Here is an 18,098-nt window from a genome sequence, read left to right on the forward strand (position 1 = left end):
TCTGTAAACAGCCAAGCGGCCTCGCCACAAATGCTGCAGCTTCTTACACGGAAGGGCTCTGGCTCTGCACACAGTGGTGATAACTGGCTTTTTCTAAAGGTAATCGCTTTACTGAGCTACGTGCTTTTATTTGGAACAGTTCGGACACCAAAACTATATCTCTCCTTTAACTTCTAATTCCTGAAAATGCCATTTTTTTGCTTGTTTTTGAGAGAAACTTCAGTGACAGTATGTTGTGCTGAGAGGACCATGAGAACTTTGTAAGGCAGAAGTATGTTTTTATCTTGAAAGGATGATATGTGGTGTTTGCTGCCTAGCTTAAATATGCATTTAGTAACAAGTACAGAGTAAATTTACTCAAGGGCTGCTGTAAAGTTATATGACAAGCATGGTTTCCAAAATAAGAGTATTTTCATTGTTAGATCCAGATTCATCTGATAGTGAGAACAAGCTATGTGACACAACACCGTTATCCATAAAGTGAGTAGCATCTTTAGACCAGTTCTGATGGAAACAAAGTCCAACAGTGGTGTCTGCTGTTGTCTGACTTGCACAAGCTTGCTCTTTCACCGGCAAGCTGTGCAAGAGACGGCAAGAATTGGTTATATTGGTCACTGCAATGTCCTGAAACCCTCTAAAAAGGAAGGCATCATTCTTGATGGCACGGTTGGCCTCAGTTCTCACTGCTGGTAAGATATTCTACATATTTCTCTCTTCGAAGCATTTGCTAGAATGCAGTTCACCATCGCTACAGTTCCAATGTTTGATGATGATGTTTTACCAGTTTTACCATTAAGGCAGTCTGCTCCACATCCATGTCTTGTTATCCCACTTTGCAGGCGGGAAACTGTAGCACAGAGTCATACAGCAAATTTTTGGAGGACTTGTAGCACCTCTGTGCCAGTCTCCCACTTCTTTCCTCAGTAAGCTTTACTCTTTAAAGTCAAGAGCTACCTGGATGTGTAGAAATAGGCTCCAAACGACCAAGGGTGCCGAACCTCTGCACTGCATGCTGAGTAGGAGCCGTGGCCAGGGGCTGAGGGCTGGCGCTCCCTCACCTCCACGTGATCCGGGCCTCCGTGCAGAGCTGGAGTGCTGAAGGCAAGAAGTGGGGAGTGAGGGGCTTGAGCCTCGTCTTCTCCTTCCTATGATCCTGTCTAAGGGGCAAATGTTTCTTTTAGGGGAGACTAGTTCTCCAGGTGCCTTGACCTCTTCCATCTTTCCTCTTCCTAGCTGTTATAGTGAGCAGGTTTGGGTGCTTCAGCTGTTTTGCTGTGATGAACCAGAGCCTTAATCTAATACACAAGCATTAATGATGAGCCGTGGCAGTTATCAAAAAGAATTTGGAGAGGACGTGAGTTTGCAATTACCATTTGCACAGCAGCAGCTGAGTTAGGGACTGTCAATATTAGAAACGCTTTCAGGAAAATCAGCTTCGACCTAGAGCTTTCAGGGTAGCCTTGAGCAGAGATTGAAGCTGTAGTGAACACTACTTGATCTTCCTTTTACCTTCCAGTTAGCAGACTTGAGAATAAAAAGAAGAAACGTGCTTGGATAAGTCAGTGTTTCCTACCAGAAGGGAGATGTGGGTCAGGAGAGAGACTCGCTCAGGCGAGGCTCTTGAAAAATCCAGCCTGTTAGTATGGGGCCTGCTATACCCTCCCCACTGCTGTACCCATCTCCTCCTCTTCGGGAGCATCCTGCCGCTCCTGCCCTCTGCGCCAGCGTCCCACCGGCCTCTCGCTGCCAACCGTCCCACACTGAACAAGGCGTACGTGCAGCTCCTCTCCTGCGTGCCTGCTCTGTGGGTGCTGGCCCGCTAGCCGCCGGGGCAGCAGGCGAAACGCTCGCTCGGTGACGGTGAGTTCAGCCGTCCGTCAGGAGAGGCACCGGCTCCTTTTCGGGGCCAAGCAGCACATACGGCTGCTCCGCTTCTGGCAGCTCCCAGGCGCAGTCCTGCGGGCGGCAGGCTGCTTCGTGTCTCGGTTAGAGCGTTTTGATGTCTCTGTCGTTCAGAGCCTGTGGTGTATCATTTTTTTCCGAAGTACCAGGCGCTTTGGAAAGAAAGGTCTTAGGTCTTCCTCAGCCAGAGGAGTTTCTGCCAAGTAGGGCTGCTTGGTTAACGTGACCTCCTTCGCCGGCCAGTGAGTCGAACGCGACGCTGCGGGTGCGACAGAAATAGAAGGGCTCCGCTGAGCAGATGACGAGAACTTGGGTGAATTAGTAGGTTTTTGAGGGTGTTTCCAAGAACTCCCTCCTTTTCCAAACATTCCCGTCAACGTGGTGAGGTCAGTAAACTCTCAAAAGGCCCCGTTGTGAAGCTTCTTCCTTCCGCCTCCGTCCCCTCTGGCATCGTTTCTTTGTAAAGGTCGTACCTAAGCAGTTTACTCAACTGCTCCCCAAAGTTTTCAAAGTAACTTTACAAAGCCGCAAAGAAGCAGGCCTGCGTTTGCTGCCTTCCTCAAGGACGTTTTATGCTTTGGTACAGAGGCCTGGCTGATGCGGAGGGTATGTGGGAGGCGGAAAGCGAGCGCTTATGGTGAGCCATCCCCCCTTCTTTGGGACGGCAGTGATGTCCCTGCAAGTTTCTTATCTGTTAAAAAGCTTTCCCTGAGCTCACTAATTTACCCCTTGGGTTCCTTTCTGTATTTTCCTACTACAGACCTGGGGTTAGGCTCAGCCCTGCTATTTATAGCTCGGTGTGCTAGTGCCAGAACTGTTATCTCCTTTCTACAGGCTTAACAGAATCAAGTGACTTAGATTTTGCTATGTGGCAACGTCTGCGTTTGTGAGTATGGGAGTAAGGGGGGAAACAAATGAATGGGAAACAAAATTGCCATGTTGTTGTATCCCACCGGGAATACAGGCTGTGCAAACGATAAATAATCCAGTTGCTTGCTCGTGCCGGAGTACGCTTGTTATACCTTGAGTAGAGGTTAATCCCTGCCGAGCCTGGGTTAATACTACACTATCTGGACATTCCCGAGTGATCAGAAGGCATTTTTGGGGGGAGGAGAAAATATGTGGTTTTTTGTTCTGTTTTGTTTTTTTGCCACATTAGCCCCTCTCTTGAAATAATCCAGTTGCCGATGCGGGCGTGTGTCCAGCGGCTGTTTTTGCTCGGTTTTGGGGGGGCTGCTCTGCTGGCCTTTCCTGGCCTGTGCTCGTCTCTTCCCACTTATGAGAGGCGCGAGAGCGTGAAGGTGTGTAGCCCCCGGAGTAGGGGCGAGCACGGCTGGCTTCTCTAACTTCGGGAAAATGCCCCTTACGGAGCGTGGCCTTGGGCAGAGAAGACAGCAGCGGTTATTAACAGATGACAGCTCTCGTGTTTCTTTTGTAGAAAAGTAAAGGGGGGGGGGGCGAAAATACTGATTTTAAAAAATAGAAGTAGCCGCAGCATTATAAAGCAGCTGTAGTGCTATTCCAGCCTCTTTATAGGCATATGGCTGAATACATTTTTATTCTCCAAACTCTGGTGTCTTGCACACTCCAAGATACACAGCGAAAATAGTAATATCCACATAATGTTATAAAACGCCTTTATTTGTGACCCAGCAGCTGCATTTGTGGCAACAAATACTTTATTGTCACACCAAATTCAATTAAAAATCTGCGAGATAAAATGCTGCCCTCACGGAGGGAGAGGAGCAGGCATATCCGATGCAAAAATCCCTCAAACAGAATTAAACAACCTTCTCGTGGGCGGTGTAAAATGACAATTTAACCCAATCTGAAACTTTTAATCAAGTCGCGTACAAAGGCATCAGGACCGGCTCAGAGATCATAAAACCGACTCAGGATTTGTCTTCCTCAAAAACGCCCCTGTGAAGCAGAGGGGTTGCAGAAGTTAGCAAAGGTAGTGGATTTACTTGGTACTGCTTCCCAGAAGCCAAGCAAACGAACAGGATGAGACGCTGCTCTGCCTGGCTGCCCTGCTGGGTGCTGCAGCGCTTCCCTAGCGTGCCTGAACCCCTTCAGAGACAGAGCAGCAGCTCTAGGACGAACCATACTTTTCTTATTATTTTTTTTTATGCTCTCTGCTTCCTTGGATCAGCCATGCCTGGGAATGGGATGGGGCATTCAGTCGAGGCATCCTTAAGGCATCTTTGCCCAGCATTAAAAGGGTCGTTCTAGCACATCCAAGTTCTTTGCGTTCCAGGTTTCAGTCTAATCAAGTGCAGTCTTTCTATCTCTTCTTTTTTTTCCAGTTCTTAAGTGCTCACTGACCACATGCCCTGACCCAGAAGTATCTCCATAGATTATCCACGTTTATCTACATAAAGAGTGTATGTGCAGCTGCGTTTGGAGCGTGCTGTTCTAAGATTTCTCCAAAAAGCCGAGAATCCCGCTGCAGGGAGCTCTCCAAAGAATGAGCTGCTCCACAAAATGCTCCTTTGCTTGTCAGCGTGGCATAGAGATAGTCCTGAAGGAAAGAGCTGGTTGCCTAATGCGCTTAGGCTGTGGAAGAGTTTTCTGTTCGTGTTGATTTGTTGCTTGGTGGGGCGGGGGGAAGCAACGACAGTTTTTTTTCCATTTAAAATGTGGCCATTGCATTATCTGATGGGATGGTTTCTAGAAATCCCCCAGCTGTCCATGTGCAGCTCTGTTGAGTGGCTTCAGAAATGTGAGATATTTAATGGCTATTTTTTTTATACTGGGCATAGCTTCTTTTTTGGATCGTGTTAGGGTTTCAGTTCATTTACTTTTTCATTTTATCTTGTCCTGTTGGTAGCGCCCTAGCGTTTCTTCAGTCTCAAAATGTCATGATACCACTCTGCATGCCCAGTCACAGGAGCAGCCTGCTTCTCCTTTTGCTTTCCTCCTCTTGCTCCACTACCTCTTCTCTCCCCAAAACTGGGCTCCAGTCAGCCACAGGTACATTTTTCTAATTTGCAGAACAGTGCTGCTGGCCGAGTTGCCCAGAGTCTGCCTAATTCTTGCAATGATTCACCCCTTGTTTTGCCAACATATTTTTTTCCAGAGAGTGCGTGGTAAGTCCTCCTATCTTAGAATAAACTTAATACAATTTTTTAATGGACTTCCTTAAAGCCTTTCCTGTGAATTTCATAGTGCCAGAGAATTTAGGGATGGAGAGCGGGGAAGAGAAATATATATATTTTTCAAGTGAGTAATGACTTGCCATGCTCTGTTTCAGTACATGTTACCATGGCGATGACTGCAGGGACTACAACATCCTTTCCCATGAGTAACCACACCCGGGAGAGAGTGACGGTGGCCAAACTCACGCTGGAGAACTTCTACAGCAACCTCATTATCCAGCACGAAGAGCGAGAAACCAGGTACTGTCTTGGCTCGCTCTTGCCTCTCTGCAGCTGTTTGGGGTTGGCTTTTGGTGGCATTTGCACGAGGGCACTTTAATCCCTGGGTGTAGAGTGTTTCTTAAGCTTTTTTTACTCGGAAGCAAAGAGCTGATCATCTAAGGGCACGGGATGCCTTTGAGCGGTCATCTGTGCCGATAAACCCGTGAGCGTCCCCCGGAGCTGTGCGGAGTGGTCGCCGAGCGGCTGAGCCTGCGCTTTTGAAGTTCCCGTACAACTTATCTCCTCGTCAAATTATTACTACTTGGTGGAAGCCGCCCTATGCAGGGTCTCATTTTGCAGCACGTGAGAGGTTTCTACTTGGATGGAGGGGTTAGTGACTGACTAACCCCTGTTCCCCCAAGGAATAAACTCCACAGAGGGCCCAATAGCGCAGGGCTGTAGGTGCTGTAACCTGCTTCTGCACAAGGCAGTGGCTTGTGGCATCTCCTCGTGTCCTGCGGTGCTGAACTCCTGCCGAGGCCCCTTGCCTCTGCAGACAGGAGCGGGTAAGAAATAGGGAAGAGGATCAACATTGTGGGGTTTGATAGGATGACGGGTAAGGAGAGAGAGCGTGGTCTGGGGTGGAAACGAGGTGCGGGGGGGGGGTCGGTGATGGTGGGTTTGGTAGGCTCTCAGCTGGGCTGGAAGAACTTTGGGGGCAGTGTAGGACCCACCTCTACATTTCTCTGGCACTGTGTTACAGGCTGGCGCTCCTTGTGTTGGAGTGCAGATCGGTTGTCATCCTTTTAATTTCTGTCATCATCGGGACCCCAATCTGCCTCCACTGTGGTGAAGTGCTGCTGAATTACGTGTCAAAGCGCCAAGCATTTGATTATGATAAGTGTTGTGTTTCAGAGTGTCATCAGCATCTGAAATTATCATTCCCCTGGTAATATGTTTTTAATTGAGGAGTTTTCAGCCAAGCAGCAGGGTTTCCATTTCTTCATCATATTCAGTGATTATCCCATGCAATTGAGCTGCTTGTAGTTACGAGAATAGGCTGTCTAATGGGGGCCTTAATTTAGGGTATCCTGCCGCACTTCCTGAAGTGCAGAAAGACAAAAACTGCATGATACGCAGCGCTCAAACTCTCAGCTGCCATTTGCAGGCAAGTGGCTTTCCAAAAACTGCAGCCTGAGCATCAGAAGGACACATCTCCAGGGTGGAAAAAGAGAGGTTTGCTAGGAGCAGGCTCCTGTTGCTGCATGCTGGTCGCGGGGTGCTCCCAGGCTGCCCGCTCCTCTCAGGCATCGCAGCAGGGGGGAGCCGGGGTCCCGGCAGGCCAGTGGGAGAGGGTGGTGCCGAATCCTGGAGGGGAGAACTAGTTGGCATGAGAGTCGGGTGAGCAGGAGCAGGCTTGAGCTTCTGGGAGAGGTCGACAAGGCTGCGCCTGCGGGTGGAAGCTGATGCTAGGTTGCGATGAGATACGTGTTTGGAGGCAAAGCTGAGATTTTTTAAATTCCCCCGCTATTTCTATTATTGTATTAGTTAGGATTCCAAATCAGAATAAATATCCTTACTTCAACAAGACTGTTTAAAGAAATACAAATTCCTAGAGTGATAACTGTGTGATTGGACTTCTAATGCTTAAATCTGTAAATACATGTGGTTAAACACATCCAGAAAGCATGTGCTTAAATGTGCTTATACATTTTCAACAGATCTGGTCACAAATGAGTAAAGGCACAAAGTAAATAATGGATTTTCCGATGTGCAGTTTGAGGCAGGCTCTTTGGTGTTTGGTATCTGTGTTATCCTGCTATAATCCTGTATTTGTTTTTAATTCCAAACAAACTACCATGTCCCTCCTTTGCAGGCAGAAGAAGCTAGAAGTGGCTATGGAAGAGGAAGGCCTAGCAGATGAGGAGGTAACACTAACGTAATATCTGAATAGATTGCTTTGCTAACAGTTGTTCCAATTGGCATTTGTGGAGCTTACCTTTAACATCAGCTAGTATAACAGTATGTTTTATCATGTAAATGAAGTTTAAAATTGCTTGACATTTGATTTGGCCTAGACACAAGAAAAGGGTGAGATACACATGGGAGAAGTGACTAGAAAACAAAATGCTGAACCAGTTTTCTCATTTAAACAATAAAGCTGTTGCACTCTTGCTCCATTCGGATATGGACTTGAAGGGAGCTCTGTCCAGCTGGCATGTCTCAGAATTGCGATCAATAAATTACTTTTCCGATGTCCAGCACGTCACTGCTGCCTTCACTGCCTTCAGCGTAGGCACTGAAATAAATAATAACAGTGTCTCAGTCAATTCTCAAGTTTGAACCTAACTTCTGGGAAGAGTGAAAGGCGAATGTGGGTGTATAATGCCGCCTTGTGGTTTTAAGTGACATTATCATCCTAGTACAAAATCCAGCAGGCTGCATAGATGGGCCTTATTAGCAGTCTCTGCCATCTGTGTGGCATCTTTGGGGAGCATAGGTGCGTGCTTATCTTCTCTCAGAGTGAATCCTACTGACATTTTTCTAGAGTAAAATATATGATAGGCTTTGGAAAGAACTCTCTTTCAAATACAAGTGTATTTTCCTTCCCTGATCCAGATGGTGTAGATAACAAAATCTGGTGCTCTGCTGTTTGTCAGGTTCCTTTTTGCCTGCCGTCACTGGGTTTTGGCCATGTGCAAGTCTTAGCTTTTATTGATGTTCCTCCTTCACATGGTCCAAAAGTAGAGCGCTTGCCTTGGCCAGTGGCTACTGGTTCAAACAACCTGCATCAAGCCTTCTCATTGATTATGTTACTTAAATATAAAGAGATGGTAATATTAAAAAAAAAGGATGAAACTAAGACTAGTAACTTATATAAAATACTGTGTTCCTGGCTCATACTTGAAGAATTTCAAGATTTATCTATCATATTTTTTTTTCTATAATCCTAATGGATAAGAATGGGAAATACTTCAAAGGAAGGGAGATTACATATCTGGACTTTCTACTATCAAATGACTTACAAGTTCCCATGTGATGTGTTTCTTTAGAAAAAACTGCGCAGGTCACAACATGCCCGCAAAGAAACAGAATTTCTGCGACTGAAGAGGACTAGACTCGGCTTGGATGACTTTGAATCTTTGAAAGTTATAGGAAGAGGAGCATTTGGGGAGGTTTGTGGATTTCTTGATTGAACAGGATATTAAAATTGGATCAAATGTTAAAATTAACCATTTTAATTATAGAATAAGAAGTTCTGATTTGGTAGTTTGATTGTAGAAGAATAGTTCTTTTAGCAAGTCGGCAAGTGTGACTAAGACCATGAATGGATTACGTGCACAGATTTATCAAGGGTCATCAAAGGGCCTTAGTTTCCTGCAGCTTTCTGTTTGCCCCTGCTGATGTTGTCCATGCTGCCTCCTGAAGTGATTGAGTTGCAGCTGCACTGTTCCTCCCCACAAACATCCTCTTCCCTGCCCTGTGTCACATCATGATTTTATCTGCTCCTACATTTTAGCATATGCAGTCTCACAGCCATCTGGGATTTAGTAACTAGTAATTTTTTAAAGAAAATAACTACCTCAAACTATCTACTATCTACTGTCTAACTAGTGTTAGAATGGCAGCATTATATGCCATACCGCATAATTCTACACCATATATTTCTTTACCCATGTGTTTTTGAATGTGTAATAAAAGCACCTTTCTAAGCCCTGCAATTTTGAATCTTCCAGTAGATAGCTCACTGGGGTCTAGTTTATGAGGTATATAGGATTGATTGGGTTGTATTTCTCATTATAGGTACGCCTTGTTCAGAAGAAGGATACAGGCCATATTTATGCAATGAAGATACTAAGAAAAGCAGATATGTTGGAGAAAGAGCAGGTTTGTGTTATATAAGACTTCTAGATTTCAAAATTACTTTTTCTAGAAAATTGCCAGATGCTGAAGTTCTTTGTGCCAGATATTATTTGTTTGTGTTTTCCACTCCTACTCTGTGTAGCCCTGATAATGGTATTGCAGTCCAAGGCCTCTGTGGATGTGCTATCACAGTAGAAAAGGAAAAGCAGAAGTTAGGAAATCAGGTCATGTAAGAACATTTGTGAAAATGTTTTATTTACAACCAAACTGGAACAGTAACAAAGGATTATTTTCTCTCTCCTCCTTTATTATTGCAGACCTTTTAGTGCTTAATCCTTAATTCTGCACTCCAAGGAAGATGCTCTTTGAAAAATAATACCATGCCAAAATAAAAATCAAGAGTACTTGACGTTTTCTTTGGATAGTCAGATACCAACAGATGTCATGTTGTTCATTGTTTGGCTTTGCTTTGCTTTTGTTTTGCTTTTTAGTCAGGCTTTGTATCTCTTTTGTTCTGCTTTTCAGTCAACAATTCACTGCAAATTCCTGATAGGATGAGGCAAATACTTTAGTACCACAAAGTGCAGATGTCCCAAGGAAAGGATAGCTAGAGGACTACCATCTTCCGAACTGTCCAAACCCCATCATTAGCTCTTTTATGGCATCCTCCTCCTGAAGTGGTACCAGGGCTTTTTTTTTTTTTTTTTTTTAAACCCCATCCCCACTGCTGAATTCTTGGCTCCTCAATGCTGTGTACTGGATGTAAAGAACCAGAGAGAAGCAGCATATTCTGCACAGCAGCCAGGATGTGCGCAGGCACAAATACAAGAAAACTAAGACTTTCAAGTAGGGTGGCAATGGAGATATCCTGGTTGTTTTTTAAGCAAGATTTTAATTTTTTATGGTGTAGCTACATGTAGAAAGAGAGAAGTGGAAAGAAATATTTTCTAATGAGAATATTTAGAATAGAGCTAGATAAATCAAATGAGTTTGAAGCCCCTACTACAGGGAGGGGACGCAAGACAGTATGAACTGGATGCATGCTTGCTATAGAGCCACTCCTGGCCAGTAGAATTGGGGAAAGTGAAGGAGACTCTTCATTTGCTACTTGTTGGAAATAGCCCTGAAAGCTGGAAGAGTGCTACATATTTTCTTTCCCAAAGTTGCTTTCTGGTATCTGAAATAGGAGAATCTTAGAGCTGTCAGGAAATGCTTCCATCTCTCTTTTTCATTTTGCTCCAGAATTCTAGTAAAACACCCAGCAAGTGTTCATTATTCCAATGCGCTTTATTCTTAGTTTCCAGTAAATACATGAGGTGGTAGCTCTTAAGCATAAACTTCAAAATGACATTGTCCTTTGAGCCCATGGAAGGCTTGCCCACGAGAATTTCAATCTGGCCTGTTCAAGTAACAGCACTCTTGGAAATAAAGTAAATTAACTTCAGCATGTGCAAGTAAAGTTGCCAGAGGACTTCAAAGCCACTGCATTTTCTCTACCAGCAAGACTGAAGTGAGCGTTGGTGGGCTTGTACCTTTTCATTTCTCAGTATTGACCCAACCTTAAATGCATTTTATCCTCTTCTCCTTTAAAATACTCCTGTCAGGGAAAGTTGTTGATTGGAAATGCTGTTAAAACTTTTAAACTACCCCTCCAAAAGCACCAAAAAGATTACATGTGATTTGCATATGTCCTATAATGATCTGCAGTGATTTTTTTTTCCCCACACAATCATTCCAAGAGCATTGCATAGACATATGTGATAGAGGATCTTCTTCCCTGGATGAGAATCTGGGGGGAGAACCACCCCTTGGTGCACACATTCCAGCCTCATCTGTTGTGTGCTTTCTGCTCCTTGTGAAAGTGGCAAAAACAACACTTGGAGCAAAAACTAACAAAAGAAGCATTAGCAGAGAACAAAGTTCTTCCTTTCCTCCTGCCCCAAAACAAAACAAAAAAATCCCCTGATTTTAAAAACATGTAGTTGACCTGCTCACCTGTGGCAGAATGCAGCAGTGTGCCAGCATCTCTTGTGACCAGTCCTATTTTGATGCTGTTTTCAAGTAAGAGTTTCAAATCCCAGTACATTCCTTAATGTGTTTTTGGTGCAAGTTTGTTAATAGTTTTCAAAGATGCAGCCAGGACTTCAGTATCTCGAGCGAGGATCAGAGAGTCCCAGACTCGCTTGCCCAGGACCGACATGCGCAGCAGTGAGGGCTGTATCATCTCTGGGCTGGCGTCCTGCTCCTCTCTTGGAGGAGTGGCTCCATCTGCTCTTCTTCCTTCTTCCCCTGTCTCCAGCCCAAGGTTCTTCCCATTTCCTCCCCAAAGTTCATTTTTTTGTATGTTTACATGAGAAATTTGATAACTTCTGACAATAATCATGATGCGTCTGTCATTTCACCCGTAAGTCTTGTGTTATTTAAGATGAGCTCTATCTTTTTCAATCGTTATATCAGGATTTGTACATTAAGTTGCATATTGGATTTTTGCTATTTGTGTGATTGTGAATTTGCAGTAGGGATGCTACATTACTGAGTTGACCCCTACGAGCTTTATATATATATTTTTCATGACCTTATTTCCTTTTAGGATACAGTAAAAGGGGGAACTGCACTTTCCCACCAACTTTTTCAGTTCTTGCAAACAAAGAGAAATAGCTTAAATAATTATGCTTTGTGTTTCTAGAGATTGCTTTGGAAAAGTTACATAAAAGTTATTTTCAACATTCAGTTGAATTCTGTGGGTTTCTCTTGGGGCTTTTTGAGGACTTTGTAGGATCTAGTCTCTTTTTTAAAAAAAGATTTTTAAAAAGATTCATTGTCAAAGATCATGCAAATATACTATAGGACTAGGAATATAACACGACATTCAGTACTTAAGTACTTAAATTGTCCTTTAATAACAGTATTTACAAAAAACCCCACATATTTTAGGTGGCCCATATCCGAGCAGAAAGAGATATTCTGGTTGAAGCAGATGGAGCCTGGGTAGTGAAAATGTTTTACAGTTTTCAGGATAAAAGAAATCTCTACCTGATCATGGAGTTCTTACCTGGAGGTAAGCTTATGTATTGTGTTGCTGGGTAATAAAAGTACTTTTTCCATGCTTTTGTCAGCTTTATAAAAATATTAGAAACAGGCATGCTATGAAATTTATGATAATACAAAGTTTTAATGCGGTTTGAAGTGTAGTGTCAGTAATGTAGCTCTTCCTGATTTTTAGGGGAAAAGGGAAGGCTAAGGAGGGTGTTAATATAATTTCAGACTTGTATTAAATAATTCTTTCAGGCTTGGATTAAATAATTCTTCTAGTCAGTGTTCCACCTCTTTTCTGCTAAAGATAGTAAAGTAAAAGATAGCTCTTGTTGAAACAGCTTATCTATGCAACAGATGTAGTATGTGTTAAAATTTTATATATGTTAAAAAAAAAATAGTATCCTGCTGGGCTATCCAGTTAAAATTCATATGTAGAATTTTCAACGGGGTTATATGCAGTTTCCTAAAAAGTATGTTCGGTTTGTAGGTCCTTGCAATAGTAGTTTTATGATTAGTAACTAGAAGGTCAGTTACAAGGTTAGATTTGGAATCCGTTGAAGCCTTGTGATCAAAACAGTCTGATTTCCGTGCTGTATTTTCCTCTCTCTCTCTAAGGTGACATGATGACCTTACTAATGAAGAAAGACACCTTATCGGAAGAGGAGACGCAGTTTTACATTTCTGAAACTGTGTTGGCCATAGATGCTATTCACCAGCTGGGATTCATCCACAGAGATATTAAACCAGACAACCTTTTGCTGGATGCTAAGGCACGTAAACTGCCTATGTTTTAAGCATCTCAGTCTGCAGATAATGTCATCTACAGCTGTGTGAATCAAGAGTAATTCCATGAAACGGTAGTGTCACACCAGTGATTTAAACTAACTGTAGTAAAGGCAGAAAATGGTCACTAGCTCTTCCTTGGAGAATATCTGTATACTTAACAAAGCAGAACTAGCCTTTTCCTTTCTTTGTTGGAAAGCCTTTTGAGCATGAAAAGACCCACTTACGAGTGTCCGCATGCTTGTATTCATAGACAGTAAAAACTGATATACTTAGGTTAATTCAGGAAGTGTGAAAGCATGAGACATTCAGATAACTGCAGGAATTAAAATCATCATTTAGTAAGCAATCTCATTTGTTTTATTATCTGCTCGCCAGAGGGAACGGTCATCTTGTTAGACTGGCTGTTGTGAGCCCTGAAATGGACCCAGTAAACATCATACGCAAACCTGTAGACTATCTGGCGTTGACACCTGGAAATGTGGTTAAAACCAGGTTACCATTAAAACAAAACAAAAGCAATTTCTGCTGGAGGCTTCCGAGTCTCAATGGTATCCAGTTTAAAACAAACCCAGGCAAACTAGCTGCCCTCAACTGTGGTGGAGTTGTTGACTGTAAACATTCCCAGTAGGCAAGGATAACCCTTCTGAAAGAAAACACGCTCTCCAGGTGCGTCAGGATTCAATCGTTATTTGCCTGCTTGCCTCGGACTAGACAGGCCAGTGCGGGTCTGTTTTTCATATTCAGCCTTAGAAGGCAAGTGCAGTTACTAAAACAACTTGCGTTTTCGAGCACTACTATATTTTTATTTTCTGATTTTTTAGGGTCATGTAAAACTCTCTGATTTTGGGCTATGCACAGGTTTAAAGAAAGCTCACAGAACTGAGTTCTACAGGAACCTAACACACAACCCACCAAGTGACTTCTGTAAGTATAAGGTGTCCTAATCAAATGTTTAAATAGTGTTGGGCTGCAGCTATGCCACATCATAATTTATTTCTGCTGCGTTAAGCAACATTGGTCAGGCTGATTACATTTAGTTGGAAAACCTGTTCCCAGCACATGGAAGGATTTCACAGGAAAGAAATTATTTCAATAGTTTTTTTTTCCTTTTTCCTTTTACATATGTGTTTTAATGAATATGTGTATTTCATACCAATGTTACTGAAGTTGCCAAAATATCTTTCAGATAAAAAAATAGGTTTCATGTACTGACTGACTGAAGTCAGTGATGATCTCATGAATCTTTTCATAAGAGTAAATTTGTTCATCTCTATGCCTCAGTCACACTTCCATGTTAGTATTTTATTCTACAAACACAAACTTCCTCTACAGTTCTGCTTAGATTCTACACTTGCTGTTTTAAAAGACATTGCAATGTTCTGTATCGTACCTCAATGTACACTAACAGCCTCAACAGCAAGGGCTGCTGATCTTAGATTAATCTGTAAAGCTTTCAGAAAGTTCTAGTTTCGAATCGCTGATGAAGTATCCTACTTGTGTGATTCTCAGCTTCAAACTGGACAGTAGTTACTCATAGTAACTACTCAAGTAGTTACTTTTCCACTCTTCAGTTGTAATTAGGTGTTTGTTTCTAGAAGAAAGCTTCTTAAAGAGACAAAATAGCAATTCATTGAAAATGGCATGCTATCAATCTTTTCTGCCTTTACTTCTTACAAATGCATTTAACAGCTAATAATTATTTTGTAAATTAGCATTTCAGAACATGAACTCAAAGAGAAAAGCAGAAACATGGAAGAAGAACAGGCGACAGTTGGTGAGTTAATAAAATTAAATATCTATTTTTTTTCTCTGAAACAATATACAGAAAAACATAAAATAAAGACTGGACATTAATGCTACTGTTTCTTAAAATCTGAGAGGCCCTCATCACAGATGCAGCTCTCTTTAGGCTTCTGAAATTCCAGTTCACTGAAAACAAGATGGTCTAGTGATTACAGCTGTGGAATAGCTCATGAGTTTTGGGGAAGAGGGCAGGGTGACTGTCAGCTGTGTTATTTTGTTAATTTTCAGAGCTGTGACCAGTGAATCCCTGCACTACTTTATGCCTTTGTTTGCTTTACAAGCATCTGGACAAACTAATCTGAAGTGTCAGCAGCCACTCAGCAAAGCTGTATCTTGATTATCTTGATTTATCTGCTCGATTGACTTCATGTTGACACTGTGTTTGCAAGCTCCTGCGTTTAATTCCCGCAGTTGGCAGTGCTGCAGTGAGATGAGTAGCTGATGTTTTTTTCAGAGAATCGTGGGAAAAAAATTGTTCCTGTGCTGAATGGGAATGTTATGGAAAGGCAGTGGAGGATACTGGCACTGGAGTCCATAGTGCAGAGCAGACAAGTTGTAACAGGCACTCTGGCTTTAACTGAATGGAAGTAAAATTAAGACGGTCTGTCACCCTGGAGGTTTCAGCATTTCAGACATTCCTATAATTCTCTCCAAGCTGCAGTTCCAGAACCCTAAATCTGCAAATTTTGGAACTTTTTATTTTGATCCCTCTGTTTAGGAAGGGATATGCTACAGTATTTCGGAAATGCTTTTGAGTTGTTCTTGTCTTCATTTTGAGATAGACTGAATTACACTGCAGTCATGTTGCCTCATAGTTCAGGCTCTTTCTCCCTCTTGGAGTTGCATCCTCGGAAAAAGTAAATCTCAAAATTTAGTAAAGACTGACCTGGCAGAACTATGCAGTAAAGCTAGATGGATCATAATACAGTCCAACAAAGAGAAGAAAAGGTTAAAATAGCGACTTGTATCCAAAAGTATTCATGAAGGAAACACACACTCTGTTTTTAACTGGTTCAAAACTAAATGTTTCAACTCTGTTCAGCCAAATTAAATATTTCTTTTCCTGGTCAAACAAATGACAGCAGAATACTCCGTTTCCAAAGTAAAAGTCTTTTTTTTTTGGCAAAACTGTCTTTTTTTTTCTTTTTTTGAATGAGTTGTTTTGATTTGTTTGTTTTTTTCAGGGGGGAGGGGGGAGGAGGCAGAGATTTTTCCATCAGTAAGCAGAAATTCCCAGGTACCTCAAGATTTAGTCTTTAGCCCATAACCATGTGGCCTGCCTATTTAAGGGCTTTTTTTTTTGGTTTGTAAGGGATGAAGCCTGGGTCCAGTTAGAGCCTGAATTAATTTTGCAGTGAAGACAAGGTAATATGTGGAACAGTTAGCATATCAAGAGTATCACGCATGGGAATCTAGCACTTTGATATACTTAAAAAATAAAACAAAACCAAAAAATCCCACCTTCTTGGGTATTTTGGTAATACAGCTACCTGTATTATCACATCCCTGAAACATTAGCTAAGCTGACCTTCTGATATTACATTTAGGATATTCTATGATTTTTTGACGTTTAGGGAGAATGGTTTCCATTCACGTCCAAGGTTCTTTCTGTGTCTGTGCTCATCTACGTAAAAGAATAATGTTCTCGGGATTTTAGATATTGTGAATAATCAAATTAAACGTTGTCATCCATCCAAACAACAAGATACTGTATATGAATCCCCAGCAAAAAGCTTTCCAAAATATAAAAATTAATAATTTTTTTTAAAGAGTTTACTCCTTTTTTTCTTTTTCTTTTTCCAGGCATATTCTACTGTTGGCACACCAGATTATATTGCACCAGAAGTATTTATGCAGACTGGATATAACAAGCTATGTGACTGGTGGTCTTTGGGAGTGATTATGTATGAAATGCTAATAGGTATGTTAAAAACCACAACCCAAGAATTGTTCAGAGGGTTCAAGGGTAACCGGTCCATTAGATCATCTAAACTGATCTCCGTCATAATGCAGGCAATAGAATTTCATTCACCTCTTCCTGAAATGAGCCCCAAACTCAGTTTCCAGGAAACTTTAAAGTACTCCCATCTTTCTTTCCGAGAAGACAGCAAGAAAGGAGGAATTTACCATATGCCTCAGTTAATTGTTCCACAGTTAAATGTTTTGAGGTTCAGTCTCATACCTGGACATAACAAAATAACCTTTAACGTTGCATTATGAAAAAACCATGGTGGCAAAAGCTATGGTCACCTTCCTACTGTGGGAAAAACTTGTTAATTTTGCTTTCTGTTTGTGCAGGGTATCCACCCTTCTGCTCAGAAACACCGCAAGAAACTTACAGGAAAGTTATGAACTGGAAAGAAACATTGGTATTTCCTCCAGAGGTGCCCATTTCAGAGAAATCAAAAGATTTAATTCTAAGGTCAGTAACAAGAATCTACATAGAGACACAGCCATCTTCCATCCTGCAGAAAGGAAGCTTCAGACTAGGAGGAAGAGTTGGCTGCTTGTTACATCTCACCATCCTTGATGAATTTCCCAGTCTTTTTCCCTTTGCCTTTTGTTTAGCAGGAGGGAATAAGCTCTAAAGATCTTGATTTGTACCACTGTATCAGGAGAAATGGAGCAGACTGTAAAGAAAATAGTGATTAAAATACAGTTTTTCAGTCCTGAGAGAAGGAACTAAAAAGCAACCACTTACCAGTACAGAAGAGAAATAAATTTTTGGATGTATTGGATACAGTCACATTTTCAAAACTACCATTCTTTTGTCTGCATTGAAGTTTTGGAGGGTTTTTGATGTCAGGCAGAAATGCTCTCTTGCCATGGGAGGTTTTCAGGGGTTTTAACTTTGGTATTTTTCAAAGATGGTATTACAAGCTTATATGAATTTGTTACAGGCAAAAAGGGAATGAGCTTGATACACAGAGCTAAGAACTAGGATATATAGTTAGTCCAAGCAGCTTCAGCAGGATACAACAAAGGCAACAAATGCAACAAACAGTTATTCTTGTAACAGACAGTTAGTGATACCAGCACTTACAGTCCAAGTTACTTAATTAGTGCTAATTCTGATTAATAATGTAATAAAATTGTTACACACAAACTTTTTAGTATCTATTTCTCTAGCTTTTTTATTTTTTTTCCTCACCTTTCCGATGTGTTGTTGGCAGCTGAGTTCTTCACTGGGAATAGTACAGTGTTGCTGCTGAGAATTTCTTCTTCCTCAGTCTTAGGTCTGCTTGAGGCATTTTTATATATTTAAGACAGTTTATTTGTTAACATGTCTAGCTGATTGGCTTGCAAATTTAGTTATACAGATATAGACATATATATCTATATATAGAT

General features: G+C 41.9%; 1 protein-coding gene across 2 annotated transcripts in view; it reads left to right on the forward strand.

Moving 5' to 3' along the window:
- The window catches only part of STK38L (serine/threonine kinase 38 like), a 48,598-nt gene that overhangs the window by 23,107 nt on the left and 7,393 nt on the right, over positions 1 to 18,098 (forward strand). Inside the window, exons 1-11 of one of the 2 annotated variants that reach the window (XM_062592064.1) lie at positions 39 to 99; positions 5,156 to 5,300; positions 7,138 to 7,189; positions 8,315 to 8,437; positions 9,066 to 9,149; positions 12,060 to 12,183; positions 12,777 to 12,931; positions 13,769 to 13,871; positions 14,660 to 14,721; positions 16,554 to 16,671; positions 17,049 to 17,172. In XM_062592064.1, coding sequence (XP_062448048.1) covers positions 5,167 to 5,300; positions 7,138 to 7,189; positions 8,315 to 8,437; positions 9,066 to 9,149; positions 12,060 to 12,183; positions 12,777 to 12,931; positions 13,769 to 13,871; positions 14,660 to 14,721; positions 16,554 to 16,671; positions 17,049 to 17,172 — 1,079 coding nt within the window. In that variant the 5' untranslated portion in view covers positions 39 to 99; positions 5,156 to 5,166. Of the gene's footprint in view, positions 1 to 38; positions 100 to 5,155; positions 5,301 to 7,137; positions 7,190 to 8,314; positions 8,438 to 9,065; positions 9,150 to 12,059; positions 12,184 to 12,776; positions 12,932 to 13,768; positions 13,872 to 14,659; positions 14,722 to 16,553; positions 16,672 to 17,048; positions 17,173 to 18,098 lie in introns of those variants that run through there. The other variant, XM_062592073.1, reaches the window with a different exon arrangement.

Source organism: Rhea pennata, chromosome 1 (genome assembly GCF_028389875.1).
Source record: "Rhea pennata isolate bPtePen1 chromosome 1, bPtePen1.pri, whole genome shotgun sequence".
Classification (NCBI taxonomy): domain Eukaryota; kingdom Metazoa; phylum Chordata; class Aves; order Rheiformes; family Rheidae; genus Rhea; species Rhea pennata.